This window comes from Zingiber officinale, chromosome 5A (assembly GCF_018446385.1).
Source record: "Zingiber officinale cultivar Zhangliang chromosome 5A, Zo_v1.1, whole genome shotgun sequence".
Taxonomy (NCBI): domain Eukaryota; kingdom Viridiplantae; phylum Streptophyta; class Magnoliopsida; order Zingiberales; family Zingiberaceae; genus Zingiber; species Zingiber officinale.
In genome coordinates, this window is record NC_055994.1 from 136,897,189 (window position 1) to 136,923,867 (window position 26,679).

The 26,679-nt window shown below is 34.8% G+C and overlaps 3 protein-coding genes across 6 annotated transcripts in view; 1 reads left to right on the top strand and 2 right to left on the bottom strand.

The window, feature by feature from the left end:
* Positions 1-15: 15 nt before the first annotated feature.
* Positions 16-4,045, top strand: LOC121982016 (glucose-6-phosphate/phosphate translocator 1, chloroplastic-like). The gene is made up of 5 exons (XM_042534860.1): positions 16-970; positions 1,063-1,288; positions 2,423-2,645; positions 3,131-3,344; positions 3,721-4,045. Exons 1-5 carry the CDS (start codon positions 440-442, stop codon positions 3,730-3,732), a joined length of 1,206 nt encoding a protein of 401 aa, XP_042390794.1. The 5' UTR covers positions 16-439; the 3' UTR covers positions 3,733-4,045.
* An 837-nt stretch (positions 4,046-4,882) lies between these two features.
* Positions 4,883-26,679, bottom strand: part of LOC121982019 (nucleolin 1-like) — a 32,464-nt gene continuing 10,667 nt past the window's right edge. For 2 of the 3 annotated variants that reach the window (XM_042534863.1, XM_042534862.1), the window contains exons 8-16: positions 15,926-16,042; positions 15,357-15,449; positions 12,262-12,339; positions 12,063-12,151; positions 6,251-6,368; positions 6,019-6,107; positions 5,708-5,783; positions 5,547-5,638; positions 4,883-5,398 (exon numbers count right to left, since the gene is read on the bottom strand). In XM_042534863.1, the coding sequence (XP_042390797.1) occupies positions 5,110-5,398; positions 5,547-5,638; positions 5,708-5,783; positions 6,019-6,107; positions 6,251-6,368; positions 12,063-12,151; positions 12,262-12,339; positions 15,357-15,449; positions 15,926-16,042 (1,041 nt within the window). In that variant the 3' untranslated portion in view covers positions 4,883-5,109. The remainder of the gene's footprint in view (positions 5,399-5,546; positions 5,639-5,707; positions 5,784-6,018; positions 6,108-6,250; positions 6,369-12,062; positions 12,152-12,261; positions 12,340-15,356; positions 15,450-15,925; positions 16,043-26,679) is intronic. The other variant, XM_042534864.1, reaches the window with a different exon arrangement.
* On the bottom strand, positions 19,488-22,079 carry LOC121982021. 2 transcript variants are annotated; one of them, XM_042534866.1, is made up of 3 exons: positions 21,712-22,079; positions 20,448-21,627; positions 19,488-20,361 (listed from the first exon to the last, which is right to left on the bottom strand). In XM_042534866.1, the coding sequence occupies exons 1-2, from the start codon at positions 22,021-22,023 to the stop codon at positions 21,118-21,120; spliced, it is 822 nt and encodes a 273-aa protein (XP_042390800.1). In that variant the 5' UTR covers positions 22,024-22,079; the 3' UTR covers positions 19,488-20,361; positions 20,448-21,117. The 2 variants fall into 2 exon arrangements, with proteins under 2 accessions (XP_042390800.1, XP_042390801.1); XM_042534867.1 differs by lacking the exon at positions 21,712-22,079 and having other exon boundaries at positions 20,448-21,056.

Consider the following 26,679-nt stretch of genomic DNA (forward strand, 5'->3'; position numbering starts at 1 on the left):
ACGCCGGATTTTAACGTCCATCCATTGAACCAGTTCGGCAATCGCTTTCCTCTCCTTCTCCTGGTCGAACGATCAATTCCTCACCGCACTTCACGTGATCTCCGTGGTTTGTATTTATGTATACTCTTCTCGCTTGATCCTCGCAGTGTTCTTGGTTCATCGCTCGATCGCGGTTCTTGCGGCGGCGGCTGCGGCTGGCAGAGCAAATTGAAGGCGATTTTTGTTTTTTTTTGTATTGGGTTTTGGGAGTTCTTTTGCTGTGGGAAGCATCGAAGTTGCTAGATTTTGAGGTTCTCGGTCGGTTTCCTCGTTGTTATCGGCGTGAGGTCTCGATCGAATCGATTTCTTTTTTGTAGTTTGGTTTTTTATCGGTTTCTCCGCCGTTCCGGTTCATAAGGTTCTCCTTGGATCGCCTCTGGGGATCGCATTGCTTGTGAAGATGATCGCATCCGTGAGTCAGTCCGCCGCCGGGATTGGTGTTTGCGATCTCGTCCGGCTCAAGGCGCCTTGTGTCAGGCCTCGGATCGCGCCAGTTCACGCCGTGTCTGCGATCAAAAACCTTGATTTGACGCTTTCCACCAGGAAACCACTTTATCTCGCGTCGCCGGAGCAGTCTGGGTTTGGATTGCTCCACCGCGATGGGACCTTGTCGGCCATCAGGCCCCGTGGTCATGATTTCAAGTGCGAGGCCTACGAAGCTGATAGATCGGAGGTGCCTGAGATCTCCCCTGAGCAAGCTCGTTCGACTTCGGCCCAGAGGGTAAAGATCGGCGTCTATTTTGCTACCTGGTGGGCTCTCAACGTTGTCTTCAACATCTACAACAAGAAGGTCCTCAACGCCTTCCCCTACCCTTGGCTGACCTCCACCCTCTCCTTGGCGGCGGGTTCCCTCATAATGCTCATTTCCTGGGCCACAAGGATCGCCGAGGCCCCCAAGACCGATTTCAATTTCTGGAAAGCCCTTGCGCCGGTAAGGCAAAATTTCAATTTCTAAAATTTTTTATCTTTACGTTTACATCTTGTCAAGATCAAAGGCGTTGTATGTTGAATTCCTTCGATCAGGTGGCGGTCGCGCACACGATCGGGCATGTGGCGGCGACAGTGAGCATGTCAAAGGTGGCGGTCTCGTTCACCCATATAATCAAGAGCGGGGAGCCAGCTTTCAGCGTGTTGGTCTCAAGGTTTCTGCTAGGAGAGACCTTCCCCGTGCCGGTGTACCTCTCGCTGGTGCCTATCATTGGTGGATGTGCTTTGGCTGCAGTTACAGAGCTTAACTTTAACATGATTGGTTAGTACAGGAATTAGCTAAAATTCTTCTGTAAAGCTTGTCGCTCTTTTCAAAATTCTTCTTTCTCTTCGTTATTTGAGGTTCTTTCAGCGTCTCAACCTGTAGCACATGTTTTGGTGAGAGTTTGATCCTTCTTTCCTTTTTTAATTTCTAATAGCAAGGCCTCAAACTAGTATCAAATAAACTGCATATCTTCAATGGTACAAGTAGCGATAAAGCATGACACAATGATCCATAACCCTTTGCTCCTTTAGAGTTAAGATAGTTTAACATTGAAAATATGATTATTTTACTCATCCTGTTTCTGTTTACTAGATGAGCACTTTTGCCACAGCATGTCTGCTAATTTTGATCTATATATCTGAACTTATTCTCCTTTGGAGTTAAGATAGCTTATGGTTTAAAATATGATTCTCTTATGATCCACTAGAAGACTACTGTTGTTACAGCATTTCTTTTACTAATTATAGCCAATATATCACTTACATCTTGTTTTGAGATATCAAGTTATATTGGTAGGTGTTCTATTCTTAGTGTTGTCCTAGATTCTTGTATTTATAAACAAAAATTGAAGATTGAAAATAGATTAGCTTAAATGAAATGGAAATTCAGTAAACAGCTAGTCAGATTTATATTTGAGAATTCTCAAGAATTCATGATACTAAAGACCTCTATAACGTAATACCAGATATATCCAAACACAATAATTCGAACTTGAATTGATAGGCAATGTTTTCTAATATAGAAATTAAATCTTTTCAGCAGGAATGGTTGAACTCTTAGATATATCTCCACTATATCCATTTTTATTATTTTTCTTCCTTTCAACACTTGAAGGACAATACATTCTTTATTATTAGCTACTACTGTTCTCTCTTCTCTTCAAACTTATTAGTAACATAATCCTTTTTAGCTGTTCAAATTTACAGAAAAACCATTCATAGTCCGTGCTTTCTTTGCCTCTGTTGTTTTCTGATTGCATTACTTTTGGCTTAATTTTTGAGTCAGTGTTGTTGAATAATCTTTGATTAGATTTTCTAGTGTGATTTGACCAATTGAAGCTTGAGGCTGTTTATAATAACTTGAACATCTTTAGGTTGATTACGGAGGTGTTTGTGTTTGTCTTGGTTTCAGGTTTCATGGGTGCGATGATTTCGAACCTTGCGTTTGTCTTTCGGAACATCTTTTCTAAAAGAGGAATGAAAGGGTTGTCTGTTAGTGGGATGAACTATTATGCTTGCCTCTCCATCCTGTCCCTGGTGATACTCACACCATTTGCTATTGCGGTTGAAGGACCTCAGGTGTGGGCTGCTGGATGGCAGACTGCACTTTCACAAATTGGTCCTAACTTCGTATGGTGAGAAAATTTTCTTGATTAGCTTTGTCACAAACTCACAACACTAACATCTTACTGCAGTAACTTATTCTTTCATGTTATAATTGACATGGCAAAAAATTGAACCCTAGTTTATCTAAGAGCAGTTTAGAAATGAAGGTTATGATTTAACATGCATGTTAAAGCACTACTAACGTCTAATTGCTACCACTATTGTAGTAATGTTGACTAAAGTTGTTGCCTTCACGTGCCAAGGAACATCTTTTAGGTTCACTTTATATAATTGCAATCTCAAAATGAAAGCTTACACTGCTTTTCTTTGAGTTTAATTTCTTGCCCTTCTCTTTGAATACCTCTACACCTGAATGATTAAACTCAAATTGAGTTTCTCGTAACTATGTTGGTATTTTGTAACTTCCCATGTTAGATAAATATTGTCTATCAATTAGGAAGTTTCCTTTGTTGAAATAAGAAACTTTTTAGCTTGGATATGGACTTCTTAATAGGTGGGTAGCTGCGCAAAGTGTCTTCTACCATTTATACAACCAAGTCTCTTACATGTCCTTGGATGAGATCTCACCTCTGACATTCAGTATTGGCAATACTATGAAGCGAATATCCGTCATCGTCTCATCCATCATAATCTTCCGTACCCCTGTTCAGCCTGTCAATGCCCTTGGAGCCGCCATCGCCATCCTCGGAACCTTCATCTATTCCCAGGTAATATTTTTTAACTGTTAAAACCTGTGTTGTGTTTCTGTTCTCTGGAGATCAAAGAAGAGATCAGTAAAACATAAGTTCACTAATGCATTGCTAGCATAACAACAAATCTTAGCACACACTTGAGATCTTTTCCTACTTTGTTTAAATGACACATCTGATATTTCTACTCTTTTAACTGCTTGAAAGAATATGCACCAGCTATGCATATAGATACATGGCACATTGTGTTCCTATGCATAATTGCTATGCCACATCAGTACATGTACCTATGCATCAGTACATGTACCTATGCATAATTGCTATTCCTTTGTAGGCACATTGTGTTCTTGTTGTGTGAGCCTTAACTAGATTCCTTTTTCTATATTTTATGCAGGCAAAGCTGTAAGGGATGATTCGAAGGGGATGCGATAATAAAGTGAAGCTGCTCCAGTAGTATAGGATTTGGCCATAGGTATTTTTTTTGTAGAGTTCCAACAAGAGCCTTCTCTTGAGAATATACCAAGATTCATCGACTCAACATATTAATTATAATTTTTGCTTGTATCTTTAATTTTCATGCTCACTTTGGTGCTTGAATCAGACAGTTCAAGGGATGCCTTAACAGAAGGGAGTTAACTAAAATAATCCTTCTGAACATAATTGTATTATCGGGTGAAGAAGATCCTTTAGCAAAACAGAAGTTGAATTGTTTGCAGTAATGCCATTTTTCTGTGCGCTTTTTCTTGCTGAACATAATTGTTTATTGGTTAGGCAAACTAATGGAAAAAAATAATGAATGGGTTTGTGGTTTCTTTTACACCAAATGATGATATATGAAGTTGAATTTTTTCTCTGAACAATTGTAATATTTAAATTGTTTAAGGTTACTTTGATATAGATCATTTCCTTCAGCTGACAAAGTTGTAATATATGATTTAAATCACTGCAAGCGTGCAAAATCCATGTTATTAATGTTAATTAAAGGTAAATCTTTAACTCAATTAGACAATGTTTACTGTGACTAATGGAGAAATCACTTCTGGATAGGTGATAACATTATGTTTTTGCAACTTGCAACTATAAACAAATATTGCTAATGAATGAATAAATATCCTCTGAAACAATTATAATCGAGTTCTCAACTTTTTTCTAAATCAACACACCAATAGTTACTAGCTAGTCTTGCTCTTTAGCAAGTTAGTCGCACCCAAATGGTCATCTAATTACTTTACTAGTTAAGATCACTTACTAAATCCTTGCACAATTTGCTTCAGGCTCAAACGTCATCAAAGAGGCCAAACTGTGTTCCAATCCCTGCTAACCTAAGAGATCTGTATCAACATGCTTAATGATAAAAAAACAGTGATTTCTTATGAAAAAAATCATTCACACAACAAATCCATTCATACACACAGGAAGCCAATAGAATAAGAGCCATATATTTTAAAGAAAAAATTAAATTAAAAATAAGGATTGATAGCGTAAATGAGCGTTATTATAAGCAAGATGGACAATTTCAAATAACCATGGCCAAGAACATGAAAGCAAAGAGAAAGGAGCCAAATATGCAGGGTAGTATCTGTTCCATATAAAACTATTACCCGATGTTAAATTTAAACAAACAGACACCAAAAGAAACTCTCCCTCATGTGCCTTTCATTCACAAATTAGACTGAAAGAGATGACCAATCAAAATTGAAAAAATTAAGATACAATTCATAAAGCATGGCAATAACAGCTGCTGTGCTCAACCACCATAGAATCCTTAAATATCCCAACATGCCTAATCATCACCAAAGGTGGTCTTCTTCCCTCCACTACTGCGACCCCTGCCCCTACCGCTGAAGCCGCGTCCTCTACCACGGTCACCTCTCCCTCTACGTCCACCACTTCTTCCAAATTTCCCACCGCTTCTACCACCACCATCCCTACCGCTGTTCCAACCTCTGTTGCTATTGTCACCTTTTGGCTTTGCTTCATCGACAGTTAGGGTGTATTCTCCAAGTTCAGTACCATTGAGCTCGAATGCCTTATTGTAGGCATCCTGGTCCTTGAAATCCATGTATGCAATCCTGTAAAATAACATAAACAGCAACAAAAGGTATATTAAACTCTACATCAGAATGATTAATGCAGCTTTACAACAGATTTGACTTCACTGAGCCATCTTATAGGTGAGATTTTTAAATGCAAATGGGAGTAAGGAGTCAAGGAACTAACCCTTTAAGGGCACCACTTTCATAGTCCTTCGGTAGAGAAATACGAGTGATGCCTCCACATGATCCAAAATGCTCTTGAAGGGAATTCCTAATCTGTAGGAGTACTAGTATTAATAGAAGTGACAATAAAATTTCCTGTTACATTGTAATATCAAAAAATACCTGATCCTGTCCAACTGATTTATCAAAACCTTTTACAAATATGGTATAGTTCTGACCTTTGCTGTCTTTTCCATTGCTGCAAAATGGAAGAACTTAAGCACAGAGAACTATGTCATCATTTCAAGAAGCATAAATCTCCTTAACTCATTTCCTTCTATTTTGTCACTAGTAAGAGATTTTTTAGATCGAAACACTCCTTGAAATTGTAAAGGATATTATCGTTTAAATGAATAGCACCATTCTGATAAATATCAGTTTACTTAGATTCTCATGTACACTTGAACTTGAACAGCTTTAGTTGAGAAACATACCCACTCAGAGGCGTATGTGAATCCCTTTCTTGTGCAACCTCAAGTCTAAGTGCACGTCCAAAAAATTCCTGGCCATTCAATTCAACAGCCTAAAACAAGGGAAAATAAGAATCTCTGAGTTAGACAATCTACATACTGATAGTATCATACAATGTTAATTTTCACACAAAAAATTCACAAATGGAAATGATGACAAACAGCTTCACCAGTAATTGAAAGAAAGATTGCAAACCTTTTTGACAGCTTCCTCGGTAGCAAAATCAATATGGCAAAATCCCTTGGAGCTACCATCAAGTCGCGTAGCCAAACGGACAGCAACAACTTCCCCTGCTGCATTGAAAAATTCTGACCTGAAAAGGAATAATCTAACATAAACAAAAGATTTACATCACTTCAATTTTATATACAAAGAATTTAATTCAATGGGAAGAGCTCCAGAGTTAAATAAGTTATTAGGTGTTTTGGATTACAGTTTCGCAATGACACTTTTAGGTTTAAAGTTTTATCCAATCATTTTTATTTTTTATTTGATAATCTAGATGTGCGGGCTTTGTCCGAATAATCCTGGAGATAGACAGCGTTCCTCCTGATTTGCCTACCAGATAATGCACACTCAAGACCAATCTCCAGAATATTCATCCCTATTGGGATTCAAACTCTTATCCTCTTATTTGTTCCTCTGAGTGTTTTACAACTACACCATATCCGTGGGGGTACATATCTTCCAAACATAGAGCCCATCACAGCAATAGTTGCTCATGAGACAAGCAAGTGGGCTTAAATCATGAATCATATTATATAAACATGTAATGGTTAACTTATAATGACTAATGTTTTTTTCTCCAAACTTGACACAATATACCCATTTAAACTAAAGGTTTTTAAAATAGTATCCCTCTTTAAGGGGAGTCCACCTAGTTGCAACCTCACTCATCTACCTACAGTAGGTCTAACTGATAGACCAGAAAAATAACATTATAGACATAATTTATGCTCTTATAACTATAAAACGATTTTATATCATTTTAGTAAATGTATTTAAAATAATGATAAATAGATTGGTTGACCTTTCATCTTGAGAAATAACATCCAAAATATCCATTATACTTTTTATACATAAAATGTTTTATAACTTAGTAATCATATGAAAAATTAATGATCAATCAGAGTCAATACATAATTAAACCTATTCAACTTATATATACTTTTATATTATATAGGAAAATATATAAAACTCAATTATAAAAACTCTATGTGACAAACTATAGCAATTAATGGAAAAGAAGACTTAAAATAGAGAAAATCAATGTTAATTGGAATTCAAACCGGATTGGGATGCAAACCAATGAATCCCAAATGGAAGTGAAGATGCTGCACCATTAGTGTAGAAACCCCATCACATCTGCCTTTGTTAATTATTGAATTTAAACTGATCTGGAGGTTTTACAAGTGAAACAGAACCAATTTATTGTCAATTTCAGATTTAACAGTTTGAACCAGTATGCCAATTTCGATATGTAAAGACACTAGTTTCACCTAATATTCGAATAGAGAAAATATTGTGTTCTCAATTTTCTACTTCAGCAAAGGATCAAGCTATGCTATCCATCTCTGATGAAGATCACAACAGAGAAACCAATTTGTTCTCTGTTAATTCCAGCAACAAATAGAACTGTGCTATCCATCTTTCTTTCAGAACCCTTGAATGCTTTACTTTTCTCTCAGGCTACATGTTGTTGCTATATGCACCACCTCAGGGAACTAACTCAAGAGTTATGTTCTGTGTTGTTAGAGGCGCAAGGCGCAAAGGGCTCCTAGAGCCCGAGGCGCAAAGGGCTCACATGAGGTTGATGACTACTAAACTATTGACACACTCATATAATATGTCAAATATGATAACTATTAATATTCCACACACATCAATATAAAATATGACAAGCAAAACAACTCCATGATAAAATTAATAAAAGTTTCAAACTTTCAAGTTTCAACTTTCTAATTTAAACTAATAAAGTTCATCAAAATAAGCGTAATAAGTCAAATTAATCATCAAGCTCAAGATCATCCTCATTGCATTCTTCTTTATCTTCATCTTCTTCAAATTCAATTTCTTCTTCTTCTTCTTCTTTATCTTCATCTTCTTCAAATTCAATTTCTTCTTCTTCTTCTTCATCTTCATCTCTAAGTCTTAGAGATGACTGTCTCATAGAGGAAGATTTATTTCCCTTCTCGACTTGTTTAGGCCTAGCATATGAACTAGAGGTCATGGATGCAATATTTTTTCCTCTAGTAAAATATTCAGGCTCTTCAGCTCCACTATCCCTAGCAACGACATCTCATGTCAAGTCATCACCTTCAAAAATCAACTCATCTTCTTCATTATCACTTTCTCCATCCATTCGACCCATCAACCATTCATTACTATCATCAATATCTGTCAAAGAAATGGGGTCAATCTTATCACATGCATCATACCGAAGTTTTAAGGCACGATTGTATTTCACAAATACCAAATCATTTAAGCACTGTTGAGCTAGCCTATTCCTTTTTTTGTTGTGAATCTATAAAATGTCAAAAATCACAATAAGTATAATAAAATAGCTAGCAAAGAACATTTTCTACTTATAAAAGTAACATACTAATAGTATTAAACATTTATATTTATTACATACCTACTCAAATGCACTCCAATTACGCTCACAACCAGAAGCACTACAAGTGAGGCTAAGCACTTTAATAGCAAACTTTTGCAATTCTGAGGTATTTGCTCCATAGCATTCTCACCATTCTGCTAGAGATAATGCTCTTCTATGTCTAATTGCCACATTCCTCCCAAATAGCCCTTCTGCCTTTCGATATATAGAGAGTTGGATAGTGATTTTATCTTGTTCAGCAGCGCTTGAAACCAATCTCTCTATAGTTTCAAACAAACCATTCACCACTTCTCCACAGATATTTGAATCTGTGTATGAATAAAAATATTCTGGATTCAAATAATGTCCTGCAGCATGCAGAGGCCGATGAAGTTGGCATTCCCATCTTGTATCAATGATCTCAAACACTTCTTTGTATTTCTCTTCTTTCTCCTTAAAGGCCTTCATAATTGTTTCTTTTGTCCTATCCATAGCCTCATAAATATAGTCCATTGTAGGTTTTCTTTCGCCATCAACCAGTCTCACAACACGGACTAAAGGGCCATATATTTTTAAAATATGCACAATATTGCTCCAAAATCTAAGTGTCATGATGATTTTAGCTACCTTCTTCCCCGCTGCTTCTTTTGCCCATTTACTCTCTGTCCAATCATTTGAAATGAACATTTTTCTTAAATTTTGCTTCTGTAGGTGCATCCTTTCAAGAGTGAGAAAAGCAGTAGCAAATCTTGTGACACCCGTCTGACAAAGCTCTTTTTGTCTTGTGAATTACCTCAACATATTTACCATGCCAGGGCGAACATAAATGTAAGCATTCACACTCATTACCTTCTTCAATGTTGCCTTAAAATCAGGCAATTTCCCAATATCTTCTAAGATTAAGTCGACGCAGTGAGCAACACAAGGAGTTTAATACAAGTGTGACCTTTTTGCTTCTAATAATTTTCCTACAAAAGAAGTTAGAAAAGTAGATAAGTTTAACATATATAAGAAAAAGCATATTGATAAGAAAGAATTAAATCGATTCTTACTAGCAACAGATTATTACTTGCACTATCCGTAACAACTTGAACAACATTTACTTCTCCTACACGCTCCATAAATCGATCAAGCAACTTAAATATTTTCTCTTCAGTCTTTGCATAATTAGAAGCATCAACCGATTCGATGAAAACTGAACCTTTGGAGAATTCACCAAAAAATTAATCAATGTTCTCTGCCTTTTGTCTGCCCACCCATCTGCCATCAAACTACAACCATACTTGGCCCATTCTGTTTCACACGACTTAATGTAATCATTTGTCACACTATTAACAACCTTTTTTAGAAAAGGAACCCGCACCTCATGATAACTAGGTCCTTTTAGACCTATACCATATTGGCCAACCAAGTCCAACATTCTTTTGAAGCTTGAATAGTTAACGGCATTAAAAGGAATTGCCGCATCATACATCCACTCAATTATGGCCTTACAAGCTTTTTCCCTCAATTCTTTCTTGTATGCCTCATTTATCGTTGTTTGCCTTTCTTTACCCTTTCTACTTTCAACATTTTTTTTTGTACATTAGGAGCAAAATACGTATCCGTTGGATCTACTTGTCTGGGCCTTTTTTTGCATATTCACTAATCTAGAACTTGTACTTGTCCTTATAGGCGGCACAACTTTAGCTCCAATATCATCCATATCAATATCATCACCAAGAGGGTCTACATCCTCAAAATCCAATGTCACAAGTTTAGAAAGATTACTTTTCTCCATCTTTTTCTCCATGAAATTTTTAATTTCTTCACGTACATGAGGCGGACATTTTTTGCAAGTCGTAGTATTTCGAAACCCCCCAACAAGATGTTGTTTTGCACGATAGATACCCCCTTTTGTAACTTTTTGACAAAAGTTACAAATTAAATCATTTTTATTATCCGGATTAACTCTTTGAAAATAATTCCATTCCGGATATTTTGATATATATGTTAGAGTATCCCTACTACTTTCCATGATAATTAAACAAGAAAATAGTTTGAAAAATTAAAAATAAAATAAAATCAATACAGTACCAGCAATAGAAAAGCACTGTACAATCTGTATCAGCAATAGCAAAATAGTAAAAAAACAAAAAGCAAAACAAGACAAACAAAAATGAAAAAAACAGTAAAAAAAAATGAAATATCGGGCAACAACACCAATACGAACTAGTAAAAATGGAAAAACAGTACCAAAAAATCCAAAATCGGACAGCAGTAGGAAGCAAAAACACAACCTGCAAAAATGAAAAAACAAGAAAAACAAAACAAAACCAGACACAGCAGAAGAACATGAACCAGCAACTCAAAAAAAAAAGAACAAGCAGAAGAAAAGAAGATACAGAACGATAAGAAAAGAAGAAGAAGAAGAAGAAGAGAAAAAGAAGAAGAAAAGAAATACCAAAAGAAGCGAAGAGAAGAAGAAGATGATAACAGACGAAAAAGAAGAGAAGAAGAAGAAGTGAAGAACAAAAAAATAGAAAAAAGAAGGAAAACATACTTGAGCGACGACACAACTCAGAGATGGCGCAACTCAGCGATGGCGGCGGCGAACGGAAATGGGTTCAGGTTTCTTCTTCTTCTTGCGTTCTCTTCTTCCCTTCCTGCGTTCTTTTCTGCTCCTATTTCCCGTGCCCTAATTCCAAACAAAGTTGATTTGGAATGTTTTTTTTGGTTTAAAATCCAAATTTGTTCACGATCGTGCCTCGATAGTGCCTCGATCGCGCCTCGATAGCGCCTTCGTTGAGGGTGCAAAGGCGCACGAGACGCGTGCAGGCGCGCGCCTGACGAACAACGCCTGCCTCACGTGGGAAGAGGCGTTTTTCCCAGCGCCTTGTGCGCCTGGCGCCTCGGGCGCACCTTTAACAACACAGGTTATGTTCCATAGATCTCTATTCATTCTCATTTCATTTCATGTCATCCATTTTCTTATTATTCCCCTCTTTGTTGATCTAACATCAAAAGGGCTTGTTTGCATGCATATTTTGTCAATCATTTCCAATGCTTTGAACAATATTTTGGTTTCTGTGGCATCTAACCTATGTTTTCTTGAGAGCTTTTCTAGTTCATGCTACAAGTAGGATGTATCCAGCTTGGGAGACAGTTTGGGAGAAAACGTTAAAAAGTATTACCTTATTAGGTATAATGGGTTAATCCAGCTTTCACACTTCAAAGGTCTTACTATGAATCCTATATACATGTCAGATTTATTTCATAATGAACAGAGACACTTTCATTTCTCCAAACTTCAGAGAATCATTACATGTATCTATGAAAATATCTAAAGGAATGCAACAAACATATATCCTATATAGTATATGAGCATAGCAAGAATGAACAATGATATATGATATATTAAATCATACTCACAGATCCTCCCGACCAACATCATAGGACAAGTTTCCAACAAATAATGTTCGAGATCCAGATGTCTGATTTTGTATGGAAGGGGTTTTAGGCTACAACAAAAGCATGAAAAAAATAAGGCAGATGGAACTACAATAAACATAGAGTACCACTTCAAATTACCAGAATGTAACGTAAAACAGCAGAAATAGACAGACATTACCACTGTTTTTTCAGACTTTTTAGTAGTTTGCTTCTGAGCGCTATCAACTGTTGCACCCTTCACCATTACATCCTTATCCTGGATTAACATGAGTGTTTCAGAAATAATATACCATCTAATAAAAGCAACTAACCAGAACCTCAAGAAAGTGCAAACTTGCATTGCATGGTTTTCAATGTAATTTGTGTTTTCATTTTGTAAGTCTAATCTTGCTGTTCTTCCTACAATTACGGCTTTCCCAATTTAGCAGCAATAATTCTAAACATGATGCTTCACAAGCAAATAAGGTCATCAATTTTAAGACACTCGGAAATCAATGTCTCATAGGATCATAATGGCGCCTGAATTCATCATTGAACGTTGCAAGCTCCTTCCTGGTTTGGCTGTAGCCAGATAATCCAGAACCATGATAATTTTTTAAATGGGATCTGGAATTCTAGTCACCACCTATTGGAATTGTGAAAATAGTTGCTTCTTTGAAAGCAGAATACAATGACATTGAATTGGGTAGGGAGAGTTATTATCTATCATTGTAGAATCATGTGTTATCTGGAGATGCAGAGGCAGTGACTAACCCAGTGGAAGACTAAAGTTGCTTGAGCCAGTTTATTACCTATATACAAGTTCAGCTAGCAACACAATAGCAGTATATTTTCTAATTCAACAGTTAAATTATCAAGAATTAAGAATTTTACAAGAGTATTTTCAAGATTAGATACACTGGACCAGTAGGTAAGTAATAACCAGCCCGTCGTCTTCCTCACCCTCACCCTCACCCTCACCCTCACCCACTCACGGTGTGAAATATTGCCAAGTCTATTGTCTCACTAAGACCAGTCTTCTCCCTTTGTTCAGTTCAATCATGTTTAGTTGGGTTAGTGGAATTTATGAGTGGTTAGGATTATTTGAATGAGCCTCGTCTCTCTCCATGCATTCTTCTCTTTTCTCCTCTTCCTATCCTTTTCCTTTACGGTGTTGCATACGTGTTGTTCACCCTCAACCAAAGCTGTTGGCAAGCATCAACCCCTTCTCCCCTCTCCTCCAACATCCCTTCTCCTTCTCTATCTCTCTCCCTCTTGTCTTTGTTTCCATGTGTCACAACCACTTGGGGCTCTATAAATTATTGTAGCCAACGCCTCTTCTCTCTTCTTTTCTCGCTCCTCTCTATGAAACTGTGGCTTGCACGGATTGACTTTCTAAGGATGGAGGGGCATCATTCATAATCAATCTATGGGTACGGATTTAGTGAGTAGTTTCTTTGTTGATGTTGTGAAATGATCCCCAATTTAGACTAACAACTATTTAGTATTTAGATTAAATTGGCCTGAGTTTTCCATACCACCGAAACACCTACTCTATTTTTTTGGCCTAGGAGAATTTGTTAGTAAGAGCTTGTTTAATCTAACTCCTATTTTAGGATTTGGAATAGTGATGCTAGCAAACTAGATTTCTCTAAAATGAAGATTTTATCCTCCAAACAAGATGGTTGTCTTTAAAATTAAGGTATAATGAGGAAAATAATATAATCAAAATTAAATCCATTAACATCTAAAATAGATGGAAATAGGTAGAGTTTCGGCCAATATTTTTATTGCATATTAGTTATATTTAGGTTTTCACTAAGTTACACTTGTGTGGGTGATTATGAAGATACTCAAGTAGTGCATACTGACTTGCAAATCCTTAGATCCTTGGTGTATATTTGAGATGGGTAAATCTATTAATGAACTTTCATATACTCTTCAATGCACGAATTCAATGCGGAAAAGATTATACGTATGCTACTATAACTAGATTATTAGGGGATTTAATCAAATGATATTCTTTGCTTGCTATATACGTGTTGTGCAAGGGATTTTAAGGGGATTAACATGGAGGCATTATTTTAAAAAAAAAAGTAATATTGACATTTGATTCCTCTTGTTAGGTACATTTCTTTAAACTGCATCTTATACATTATATATTGATTTTTTATGTTGATAATTTTACACTTCTCTTATGTTATAGATCAATATCCAACGCTAGGGCAAAATACCCCCGTGATTTAACTGCCAATATCTTGTCGGTGGGGATGGCGATACTGAGCCGCTTAGGGTGAGTGATATCCCCTTTTGCTCCAATATCTAGAGATTGTCAGTTAATATCTAAATTACTGCAGCCTTTATTAAAAAGGTATCTTAGGTTATTTCTTCAAACTAACTATTGCTCAAGTACAACACAGCTAAATGATATGTGAACTAAAAATCAAACAATTATTGAGTGAAAACTTAAAAGTAAAAGAATAGCTATTATATATGGTGATAAAAAAAATGAAAGCTCTAAGCCCAGTCATTTAACAAAGCATCTAAAAATGTAGTAGTGTGGGTCACCTGTGGGCAATATTTATTTGCATGAGAATGTTATATCCTTGTTTATCGCCAATGAGGTCACATAACACAATTTATACTCATCTATCTTTAATGATTCACAAATGTGGATTTATTGATAATAATTAAAACATGGTTAAGATTAAATGAATTTATGATAATTAATAAGATATAGATAAGAGATAACTTTATATTAAAATATAAACCCAACTAACAATTCTAGTGTTGTGATGAGAAGGATGACTTATCTAGATTTTTTGTACTCTTAATCAAGGTTAGCATTTATGCAAATTTTCTTGTTTATCCACTTAGCAATCTTTACTTCCTCCCCACTTGCTTTGGTCTCTAATTTGCAAGCAACGATTGATATTGAATTCCTATTTGGTTTCAATTGGTATATAAAGTTACTCAAGGATTCTGTCATGCTGAAAATTGAGTTTTGTTATACCTACTTTACTTATCATTTTGCTCATTTAACATTTCGTTATTATATATTCTTACTGTACTTTCTTTAAAAAAGGGAATGAATGCATACTTTTGTTGATTACTGCCTCTTTACCTTGAGTTATGTATTGTGATTATCTTTTTTTATATTGTGTGGGAAACTCAAAGTAAGTGGAATCACATGCCTAGATCATGACATTAAAAAATAGATAGAATTTTACTTGAACCTTGCAGGAAGATCTATATGCTTAATGTGTAATATTATAATTCATACTGAAAAAAAACCTTCTTTGAAATCTTCAATGGCTTCTCATCTTCACTTTCCACATCTGAAGATTTCTCAGATGATTCTTCAGAGCTACTGCTACCTGTAGATGCCTGTATCAAATGGAAGCAATCACAAACATACAAGTTTGTGGACCAACCATGAAATATGCAAATAGATTACTAATATAGTCAAGAAAAATAAAGAATAATGAACAAAACAACTAGGGGGAAAAAACAAGATTAGCAAGCAACTTGAACAGTTAATAGAGAGAGAGAGAGAGAGGGGGGGGGGGGGGGGGGGGGGATGACTAATGATGGCAAAAGATACACGATGATCACATACGCATTCTAAAGCTAAACAAAGTATACCTGCATCAGATGTTGCAATAACATCAATGCCTATGTACAGTAGTTAATTTTAAAAGAAATAAATCAGAAATGAGCCAGAGAAAAGGAAACTAGAGGAGAAAACACTCTGTTCAATCACATGCATTGAAGGATATTAAGATACTTCATTCAACAAATAAGTAAAAGATACCATGATATCATCCATCAAAGGAATATTACACAACACATTGTGGACTTACATCACCCTCGTCTGTGTCACTTTCAGATGGACTTGATTCATCTTCCTTTTCCAGCTTAGTATCAGCTGTTTGCTTCTTTACTCCTCCAGATGCATCTTCCTGCAAAATTATGCAGCCCTGTTCAATGAAAAGGCACAAAAGGGCTAGAAGAGAGAGCACATCTCATGCTTCTTTCATGCTAAAAGGAGCAACTAGAGGCATTACATCTGAAAGGATCATAAAATATATTTGGAAGAGAAAACATATAGTAGTGCAATATAAAATAATATCATGCTTGCTTCATCCAAAGTACTGTCAGAGTTTGTACTTTCATTTGATTCCCTATCCTTTTTTAAAGCTGCAGGTCAGACTAGCTGTTGTTTTAAACTATGTAGCATTAATTTGGCTTCTGATATTACATAGCATTTCAAATAAGCATATGTGACAACAGAGATTTCAAAATTCAAAATAGATTTATGCACTATAAATATATTAACTTTTGACCATCAATAACAATTAAGAATTCACAACTCAAGATACTAAGGGTAGGGATTCAATGTCAGCACTACTGTGCACTATAAATCACAGGGATTTTGACCATCAATAACATTTTTTCCCCCTCAAAACTTGTCAATTTCTGAATTGCATCCAACAATAACAACAACCAAGTCTTATCCCATTAGGCGGGGTCGGCTAATTTTTGAATTGCATCCAAGTGTAATAAATGTAGATCAGTCAAAAAAAATTCAGCTCATCCTCCAGAGTATAGCTTCAAATTGCCCTGTCGCATACTAAATGCTATTTTACCAAATCCCTGTTAGAGTGTATACTAAAAGCCTAGCTTTTGGTATAAACATTTATCTAGAAATAAGAATCACATTGGTCAAATGTCTACATTTATGATAAATGTAGTTGCTCAATTAATTTATATTATAGATAACATGGTGTGTGGTGTCACACACAGAAGATCATGTTATTGGTTCCTTATAAATTATAAACAGTAGCTCACGACCAAAATGGAAAGGAACAAACCATTAGAAGGTCGTAGTGTAATTAGGTATTAGTTTATCTTGACTATATAATTACACTAGTACACTCAGAGTGTATTGAGTAGGACCATTTGAGGTCGTTTCTTTTATACTGACTTTATAAAGGAACAAAGACCTCGATTATTATGGAAGTGTGTGCTCTTAATCCTAATATAATAACAAGCACATATATTTGATATTTATTTCTTTAATTTATCAATGGGTGAGATTTAGTTCGATGAATCAATAAGCCCGATAAGTTGGGAAATGGTATCACTTATAGTGTGTGTTGTTGATTATAGAAGGAAACTGTATCCTAGAGATACTAGGTTGATAATGTCCTCAAGAGGAGCTCATAAGAATTGTCATGTTAAACCCTGCAGGTGGTACTACTCTTGGACTTAGATATTAATTAAATGAGTTGTCAGTAATTCACTTAATTAGTGGACATTCGATATCTTAAACACAGGGAGACTAACACACTCATAATAAGAAGGAGCCCAAAAAATGTAATTTGGGATTGGTGCGGTAGTTCAATAATAGTTCTCTAGTGGAATGAATTATTATTGATAAAATTATGTTGTGTGTTCGGGGCGAACACGGGATGCTTAATTTTATCGGGAGACCAAAACCAATTCCTCCTCTCGGTCCCTATCGTAGCCTCTTATTTATAGAGTACTATACCCACCTATACCCACCTTCTATACCCACCAATAGGGGGCCGGCCAAGCTAGCTTGGGAACCAAGCTAGGGCCGGCCTACCCTAGCTGAACCCAAGCTAGTGGGGGCCGGCCAAATTAAATTAAAAAAAAAATTTAATTTTAATTTTTATTATGTGGAAGATATAATTTATTAAAGAGAATTAAAATTAAAATATCTCTCTTGTAAAAGATCTACAAAAGATTAAAAAAAGAGATTAGATCTCTTTCCTTATTTGTAGATTGGTGAGATATTTTATTTTCTCTTTAAAAATTATTCACATGTTGTAAAATTAAAATTATAGAAATTTCCTTTTAATCAACATGAAGAAGATTTTGAAGAGAAATTTTATTTTTTAAAAATTTCCGGAAACAAATTAGGAAGTTTTAATTGTTGATTGAAACTTGTCCAATTTGATTTCATTAATGTGGTCGGCCATAAGATTTCAATTGGGGAAATTTTATTTTATTTTTCTCAATTAAATCATGTCAAGGAAATTGAGAAAATTTTATTGTAATTAAATTTCCTAATTTGCCTAGGCCAAGTAATATAAAAGAAGGGGTGAGGGTGCCTTCATAGTATAACCTCTATTATTTTCTCTCCCTCTTTTGTTCCTTGGTGTGGCCGGCCATCCTTTCCCTCTCTTCCTCTTGTGGTGGCCGAACCTCTCTCTTCCCTTGGAGCTTTTGTGGTGGCCGGATACTACTTGGAGAAGAAGAAGAAGAAGGAGAGGAAGCTAGCGTCTCTTGGAGCTTGGTTAGTGTTTTGATTTTCTTCCTTGGTGAAGCTTCTTTCTTTATGGCCGAACCTAGCTAGGAGGAGAAGAAGGTGGTTGGTGGTTTCTCATCTCGGAAGATCGTTGCCCACACAACGTCCGAGGTTAGAAGAGGAATACGATAGAAGATCAAGAGGTCTTTCTAGAAGGTATAACTAGTAGTTTTTCCTTTTCCGCATCATACTAGTTATTTATGGAAATAATACCAAATACAAGAGGCTTACGTTCTAGTATTTCGAATATGTTTTTCGATGTTGTGTTCTTTTGTTTTATTTATCCTTGTGATTTGATTGTTCTTTTCGGTTAACCTAAAGTTATTTTAGGAAATTAAATATTAGTTTTCTATAAAAGATTTTGTCTAGTCGGTGGTGGTTGCTCCCATATCCAAGAAGGCCATGTGCCTCGCCACATCAGTACTAGGAACCAATTATGGAAATTAATATTTAATGGAATTAATAACTTAAGGTGATTTGGGTCGAACGTGTTAAGTTCCGCAGGAGACCCAAGTCAAAACCTAAAAGAACGAATAGATTAAGGTGGTGTTTGGTAAATCTGAAAACTTATGTCTGAAATCTGAATACTAAATTTTAAGTGGTGGAACACTTATAGACCTGAAAATAAAAAGTTAAATAAATCAAATAAGAGGCTCTGAAATTTAAGTAACTAATTTGAAACCTATTTGATAAATAACTTAAATTAATATCTTAAAAATGTTTAAAAGACTATTATACCCTTATATATTACTATCTCTATAATAAATTTAATTTATTTAATTATATACTAATATAGCATAAATATAATCGTATAAATTAAATATTACATAAAATCGGTAAGTTTATATATTTTATTATTATTATTATTATTATAAATGTAGATGTAATATATATATATATATATATATATATATATATATATATATATATATATATATATATAATCGCGTTTATACTACCTATAAACTATAAACTAGGGTCAAAAAGTTTCTATATATCCGTAACATTATATATATGTATTATTGATTTGGTTTGAAAACTTCCTACCTGCTTATACAGGTTTGAAAACTTCATAAATCGTGCTTATATTGATAAATCGTGCTTATAAATAAATAGTTCGCAACCCATAGTGTTATTGAATTCAGAAATGTTCACAAAACATAATAATATTTAGATAGTGTTCACAAAACATAATAATATTTAAAATCGCATATTAAATAATTGATTTCCTATTTCTTCACGCAAATTAATCATATATGCTTGATCAGCTTGTCTCAAGGACTCCATCATTGATGTCCATCGTTGTTGATTATCTGCAGTCGTAATTTCATCTTCAAATTGTTCAAAAAACGAGTCTGTTGTGCAATTTGTTCTAATAAAATTATGTATTGCTGCACAAGCAATAACAATATCCCTTTGAGTTCGAAAGTGATATAGAGCCATCTTATCCAATATAGGAAAGCGAGCTTTCAATACGCCAAATGTACGCTCGATAACATTTCTTAATTTTGCATGTGCATGATTGAATAATTCCTCTTTAGTTCGAGCTCTACCACCTCGTTGGAAATCTCCAAGCCAATAACGTACATTTCGATGGGGCGACATAAATCCTCGAATATGACAATATGCAGCATCACATAAATAATATTCATCTACAATTTCAAATAAATTGTAAACATAGAAGTTTAAAATAATTAATAATAATAACAACAACAATAATAATGTACCTGGACCCGGAAAGGGAAAATTTGACCTTGGATTACGCATTGTTTCGGTTAAGACTTTAGAATCATGTGCCACTCCTTCCCATCCCGCCCAAATGAATGTAAATAACATATCAAAATTGCATATAGCCAATACATTCTGATAACATTTTCCTTTTCCCCTTCCTCTATATCGAACTTGTTTATTTATTGGAACAATGGCATGTACTAGAGTTCCATCTAAGGCACCTATAGCACCCTAAATAAATATTATAATAAATTATTTATATCATGAAATGAGAAAGAAATAGTTACAATATGTTTAATTGAATATTAAATATTTACCTTAAACACTTCTCGAAGACGTTTATGCCTTGTATCATGAGATATTTGATTACCTTGAGTAGGAACAATAATTTCCTTAGAGAATTTCAGCATAGCTTTTAGAACTTCATGAAAGTAGAAGTTGATTGTTTGCGTTGAATGGCAAAATCTTCGTTTGACAAATCGTACTCGCAAATTATGGCTTAAAATAATTAAAAACATAGACATCTTCTCTTCCACCGATATATAACGACTATCTTTTAACCATTCATTTTCTCTAAAAATAGAGCAAATCTTTATAAAAGCTTCTTTCTTCATCCTCAACATTTCTTGGCAATGAGCTGGATTTCCTTCAATAATTTCTTTAACATAACTAGCTCCATCAAGTAAAGAAATAGCATCAGGCCTTTGACCCCTTCGTCTTCTTCTCATAAGTAAAATTAGACGAAGGATAGTGATGACCTTTTTCCTTTTATTACCAGTCAACATATTAAATAACTTTGAATCACAAAATAGCCTGTAAAACCAAATTTTAAAAGAATTATAAAGGGTATAACACAATATACTTAAATCACAAATATATAAAAACCAATTACGAACCAAACAAAATGATGTTTCAAAATTAAAAGTTTAAACAAAATAACATTCATAACATAATCATAATAAAGTCAAGTCCTTTCCTACCATAATTCTATATCAAGCCCATCTTCTTTCCTACCATTATAAGCCATTGTTTTTTAGCTTCATCACTTTTCTTCCTAAGATGCATCCAAAATTCTCTATATGTCTTACTTTCACAAAATATTGTCCCAGCAACAAAATATAAAGGATCACTCTCATCCAACATATCATCAAGAACTTTGGAACATTCTTCTACGCTTGCCTCATCTGAATCATTTAAATTCTTAAGAGTTTCTAAAATCTGTTCGTCAATATATTCAGATTTGTTTGACTTTCGGCGTTTAGACTTTGAATGTTCTATGCTAGGACTATGAGATATCTCTCTTTCCAAATCAACATCGACCTCAACCTCAGCATCAACATCAATAGTAATGTTACTATTTGGAATAGTTGGTGGCATTTCTTCCATTAAGGGACCCCATGCATCTTTCCCCGTAGCTGTAATACCATCAAATAGTGACTTCATTTCATCTGCAAATTGTAGGCCGGCATATCGAAATTGTTTTGCGTCTGGATAGATCTATAAAAAATATACAAAAGTGAGTGAATATAATATATATATATATATAACACTATTAAATTAATTAAAAATCTTATAACTTACCTTAGTATAGTCATCCCACTCTTCAGAAGTCCAGCTAACAGTATTGCTAATGGGATCGTATCCATTCCCAGTTTTATTAACTATTCTTTCCCAGATGTTGTACTTTCTTTTCAGGTAATCCAGTTGATTTTTCAACTGTTTTTGAGTAAGATCAAGTCCCTTTTTTTCTTTCATAAGATTACCAATTAGATCCCATGAACGTTTCTTAAAACTACTTCCACTCCTATTTCCACTAGTGCTTTCTTCAATACACGCATCTAAAAATGTTTTCAGAATTTCTGGATCTTTCCAATTAGCTCTTTTATCAACCATTTTATTTGTATTACTTGCCTAAAAAATAATAACATTTGACAACGTAAGTAAATAAAATCGGTAAGTTTATATATATGTTTATTATTATTATTATTATGATTATTATTATTATTATTATTATATAAATGTAGATGTAATATATATATATATATATATAATCGTACTTATACTACCTATAAACTAGGGTTCAAAAAAGTTTCTATATTTTGAAAACTTCCTACTTGCTTTTATATTATGCATAATATTAGGGTTTGAAAACTTCTTATTCAATAATATATATATGGATTAGGTTTGAAAACTTCCTAAATCGTGGTTATATTATGTATTTGGGTTGAAAACTTCCTAAATAATATTAAATCGTGATAATATGCATAATATTAGGGGTTAAAAACTTTTTATATACTAGGTTGAAAATACATTAAACTAATCAAACAAGAAATGAAATATGAAATAAGAAATCATAAGAAACAAGAAAAGAAAGAAGATACCTGAGATGAAGACATGAGAAGATGAACAGCTAGGTAAAGTTGAGAGAGAGAGTTGAAGAAGAAGCGGCGAAATAACTAGGTAAAGCTGAGAGAGAGAGAGAGTTGAAGAAGCGGCGGTTAAATGGTGAAGAAAAACCTAAATTCTAATATATATATATGAATGTAATTTTATTAATTATACAAGGGTATATAAGTCTTTATAAGTTTAATTTTAACTTACCGTGTTAAGATAGAAAAAAATAAGCTAAATATTTTAACTTATTTTTTTTGGTCTGAGCGTGTTAAGTTTTTTAGCTAATAAGCTGTTTTAAAATAGGTTATCAAATGAACTTTTTTAAAAAAAGTCCTTATTATATTAATTTAAGCGATAAGCTGCATTACCAAACACCACCTAAGTTTTGGATCAAACGTGTTAAGTTCCGCAGACGATCCAAAATTTAATTTAAAAGAACACATGGTAGCTAGGAAAAGGTTCAGACCTTTTGTACAAAAATTTTGTACAGTGGAACCTCTAGGTTTTCCGAGTAGCAACCAACAATTAATCCAAGACAATGAACACTCCAGTAATAGAATTCCTTTAACGAAAGCATAGTACCCTCTTAATCCTAGGATTCTCATCCCTCGAAAGTGTGGCGTGCATCCTTATTGCCTGCAATGTACTCTTTCGTAGCTCCTTGGCTTTATATGAAGTGTGCGTGATTGTATTATAAAATACAGCAGGAGCTGTATTTAGTTTTATTAGGATTTTATTTTGATCTAGATACATATACATTCCTTTTATGGAATATAGGATCAAAATGTAAAATTCTATTTATGTCATGGATCGAATCTTGCAAGCGTGGAACCTTCTAAGGACCGAGGCGCAGTGGAACTAGGAGCAAGATGGATGCGACAGCTAGACCCGATGGCGGTGGCCAAATACGGCAGCTTGGGATGACAACACACGGAGGACGACTAGAGATAAAAGCCATAATAGTTGAAAATTAGATTTTCTATTTATTGCTTTTATATTGTCTTTGTGTGCGTGTTAGTTTACATATTTAGTAGGCTAGCGTAGTTAAAATTCCTCGTTTATAAATAATTAAGTGGGAGAGGAATTTTTAAATAAATCCCATGGTCTCCATTACTGGTTTGTAAGTGATGCAAACAAGCTTGCGCGTTGGCTCTGAGTGCCTTCCTCCATAACGGATGAGCTTGTTTGTGGATCACTAGAACAGACTTCCAATTTTGGATGACTATAGGAAGTTAATTAAGAGCGTGTGATCTTCCCCAACGGAAGGGGCATAATCTTATTAATGGACTTAGTGTCGAGTAATGGTATACACTTAGACACATTTAATAGTATCCTCCCAACGGAGTCACTACTATCACTTGTGTGACCAAAGGGAAACCAACTATTGATTTGTCATAAAACTAGATTGGCAATATAATAAAATTAATAAACCCCTCTTACAAATGTTTGAATTTGTATACGTCCACACTAACGTGGCATACAAGATTCATGGTTTTTGAGGTAATTTTATTTGTCAAAAGTTATATTGACAAGATAATCGATGGGTAAAACCTCCTCTTCTGAATGATGAATTTGCATACGTCCACACTAACGTGGCATTCACGGTGTTTGGGTGTTGGTGAATTTAAATAATATTGTTTGAGGAATCGATGTTATTTTAAATTAAAGAGTTTTGACGAATATTTAATCAAAGAGGATCAACTATTAATTTTATTCGTAAAGTAAAGTTGACGAGATAATAAAATTAATGAATAAAATCTCCTCTTCGATTTTGTATACACAAAATTCATGGAGATTTTAAGGAGTTGATCTTGACCAAATATTTTGTGATTCTTAGGATTTAAAATGTTTGTCGATCCCTAGTAGTCGTATTATAAGAAAGACTTAGTAATCCCAATTGTAATGATTGGAAATAGGACTTGGACGTTAAGGTAGACTGTCTTCTTAGAACCAAGAACAATATAGGTGTATTTAATTCATTAGTTGAAACATGTTTAGTGGTGTTATCTACGAGAACACGGGTGTAGATCTGGATGCCATTAATCACGTCATGATTCATCGAGGTTCGAGAAACCCGACTAAATAAAATTAAAACACCGTCTCATAATGGGCACTTCTTGTAAAAATGGTAGCATTGCATGGGAGATGTTTATCTTTGATAAGAATAAAATATGGATTTTGAGTAATTGTCTTTACGCACCGAGTTTAGAAAGAACTAGTTTTCGGTTTAAACTATTCAAAGAACTGATATTCGCCTCTTTTAAATAACAAAGTTGTTATTAAGGAAAAGAGGGAAGTTATCTGTTCTCGTACGTTGGTTGGCAATTTATAAATCCAATAACTCTCACGATGCAACAAATGAAAATTAGTAACACGTCTTCTAACTTTAAGAGAAAGTAACCTTGAAAATGAACCGATTATATCTTTGGCTTCAGGCTAGGTTATATTAACTTGAGTAGGATTCATTGGTAGGTGATGAACTTTTGGGTTCATTAGTAGTGGAAATCTTTCCAACCTACGAGTTTTACTTGGAAGAAAAATAACCGAAGCTTTTAAGTCTAAGGGGGGTAAGAGTCGAAGATATATTGGAATTGGTTCGTTCGATTTGTGTGATCTATGACGTCCAAGCGAGAGGTGTTTGAATATTTCATCTATTTTATAGACAACTATTTGAGATACGGATATATTTACTTGATGTGCCGCAAATCTAAGTGCTTTGATTAGTTCAAAGAATACGAGGCTGATGTGGAGAAACGACAAAGTAAAAGTATCAAGACACTACGGTAAGATCGTAGTGGCAAGTACCTCTTGGGAGAATTTAGGAGTCATTTATCAGAAGTAGGGATTCAATCCCAACTAACTGCAACTGGTACACCCCAACAGAATGGTGTAGGAAAAGGAAGGTATAGGACTCTTATGGAAATAAGTAGATTGATGAGTTATTAAGAATATTATCAAAATCATTTTAAGGATATACTCTGGAAACAGGAGTGAATATAGTACCTTCTAAAGTCAGAACTCTCTACTCATATAGAATTGCTGAATAGGCGTAAGCCTATTTCGAAGCATATTCGGATTCGGGTAGTCCAGCACATATGCAGGAGAGAGACAATGATAAGTTGGACAGAAATTCACTTGTTTGTGGGTTATCCTAGTGAAATGAAAGTAGGTTTATAGTCTTAAAAATCAGAAGGTCATTGTTAGCATCGATGACCGATTTTTAGAAAAGGACTATGTAATAAACCATGTGCCCATAAGAAAATTTGTTCTTAAAGGAAGTAATAAAAGGCATGTCTAATCTAGTACCAACTGTACAAGATGAGATACCACAAGGAAACTGCAACATGTATCACAAATGATACACAATTGCAGAAAATGCCTTGTCATAGTGGGAGGGTTGTTAGGCAACCTAAAAAGATTCATGTTTTGGGAGAGTTTTTGGACTCGATCCCTGGAGGACATGAACCTGATCTCCGGACATATAACGAAACACTCCAAGATAAAGATGCAACATCTTGGCAAAGAGTAATGAATAACAGAATTAGAATATATGTATTCTAATAAAATCTGGAAGCTTGTAGAACCACCAAATGGTGTAAAAGCCTTTGGGTGTAAAAGGTCGATAATAGGAAAGAGGATAGAAAGGAAGGTAGTAACTTTCAAGCGAGGCTTGATGAAGGAAACTTTTTCACTGGTAGCCATGCTTAAGTCTATCCGGTTCTTTTATCTATTTGGCGAGTGGATGTCAAGACGGCATTCTTTAATGGAAGTCTTGATGAAAGCATCCATATAAAGCAACTAGAAGGGTTCGTTCTGAAAAGAGCGTCTTGTGAAGCTCAATCGGTCATGGGTGGCGTAAAGCTCAGGTCTTGGAACATCCGGTTTATCAAAATCCGGACCTATGGATTTATTGAGTAAGCGGATAAGTCTTGTGTATCAAAAGGTGTGATGGAAGCGTGGTGGTATTTCTTGTCCTATCGTAGATAACATTTTGGTAGTTGGAAACAATATCAAAATGTTGTCAAAAGTAAAGGTATGGTTGTCGAATAATTCGATATAAAGGACTTGGGAGAATGGATATATTTTGAGATCAAAGTAATAAGGATCAAAAGAAAAATATATTTTACTTATCCCAAGCTTGATACATCGGAAAAT

Coding starts and splice junctions, on each gene's coding strand:
- LOC121982016 (XM_042534860.1), top strand. CDS start 440: ATGATCGCATCCGTGAGTCAGTCCGCCGCCGGGATTGGTGTTTGCGAT. Junction 971..1,062: donor TCTGGAAAGCCCTTGCGCCG/GTAAGGCAAAAT, acceptor TCCTTCGATCAG/GTGGCGGTCGCGCACACGAT. Junction 2,646..3,130: donor ATTGGTCCTAACTTCGTATG/GTGAGAAAATTT, acceptor ACTTCTTAATAG/GTGGGTAGCTGCGCAAAGTG.
- LOC121982021 (XM_042534867.1), bottom strand. CDS start 20,915: ATGTTGACTGGTAATAAAAGGAAAAAGGTCATCACTATCCTTCGTCTA. Junction 20,362..20,447: donor GTCTTCGAGAAGTGTTTAAG/GTAAATATTTAA, acceptor ATATTTATTTAG/GGTGCTATAGGTGCCTTAGA.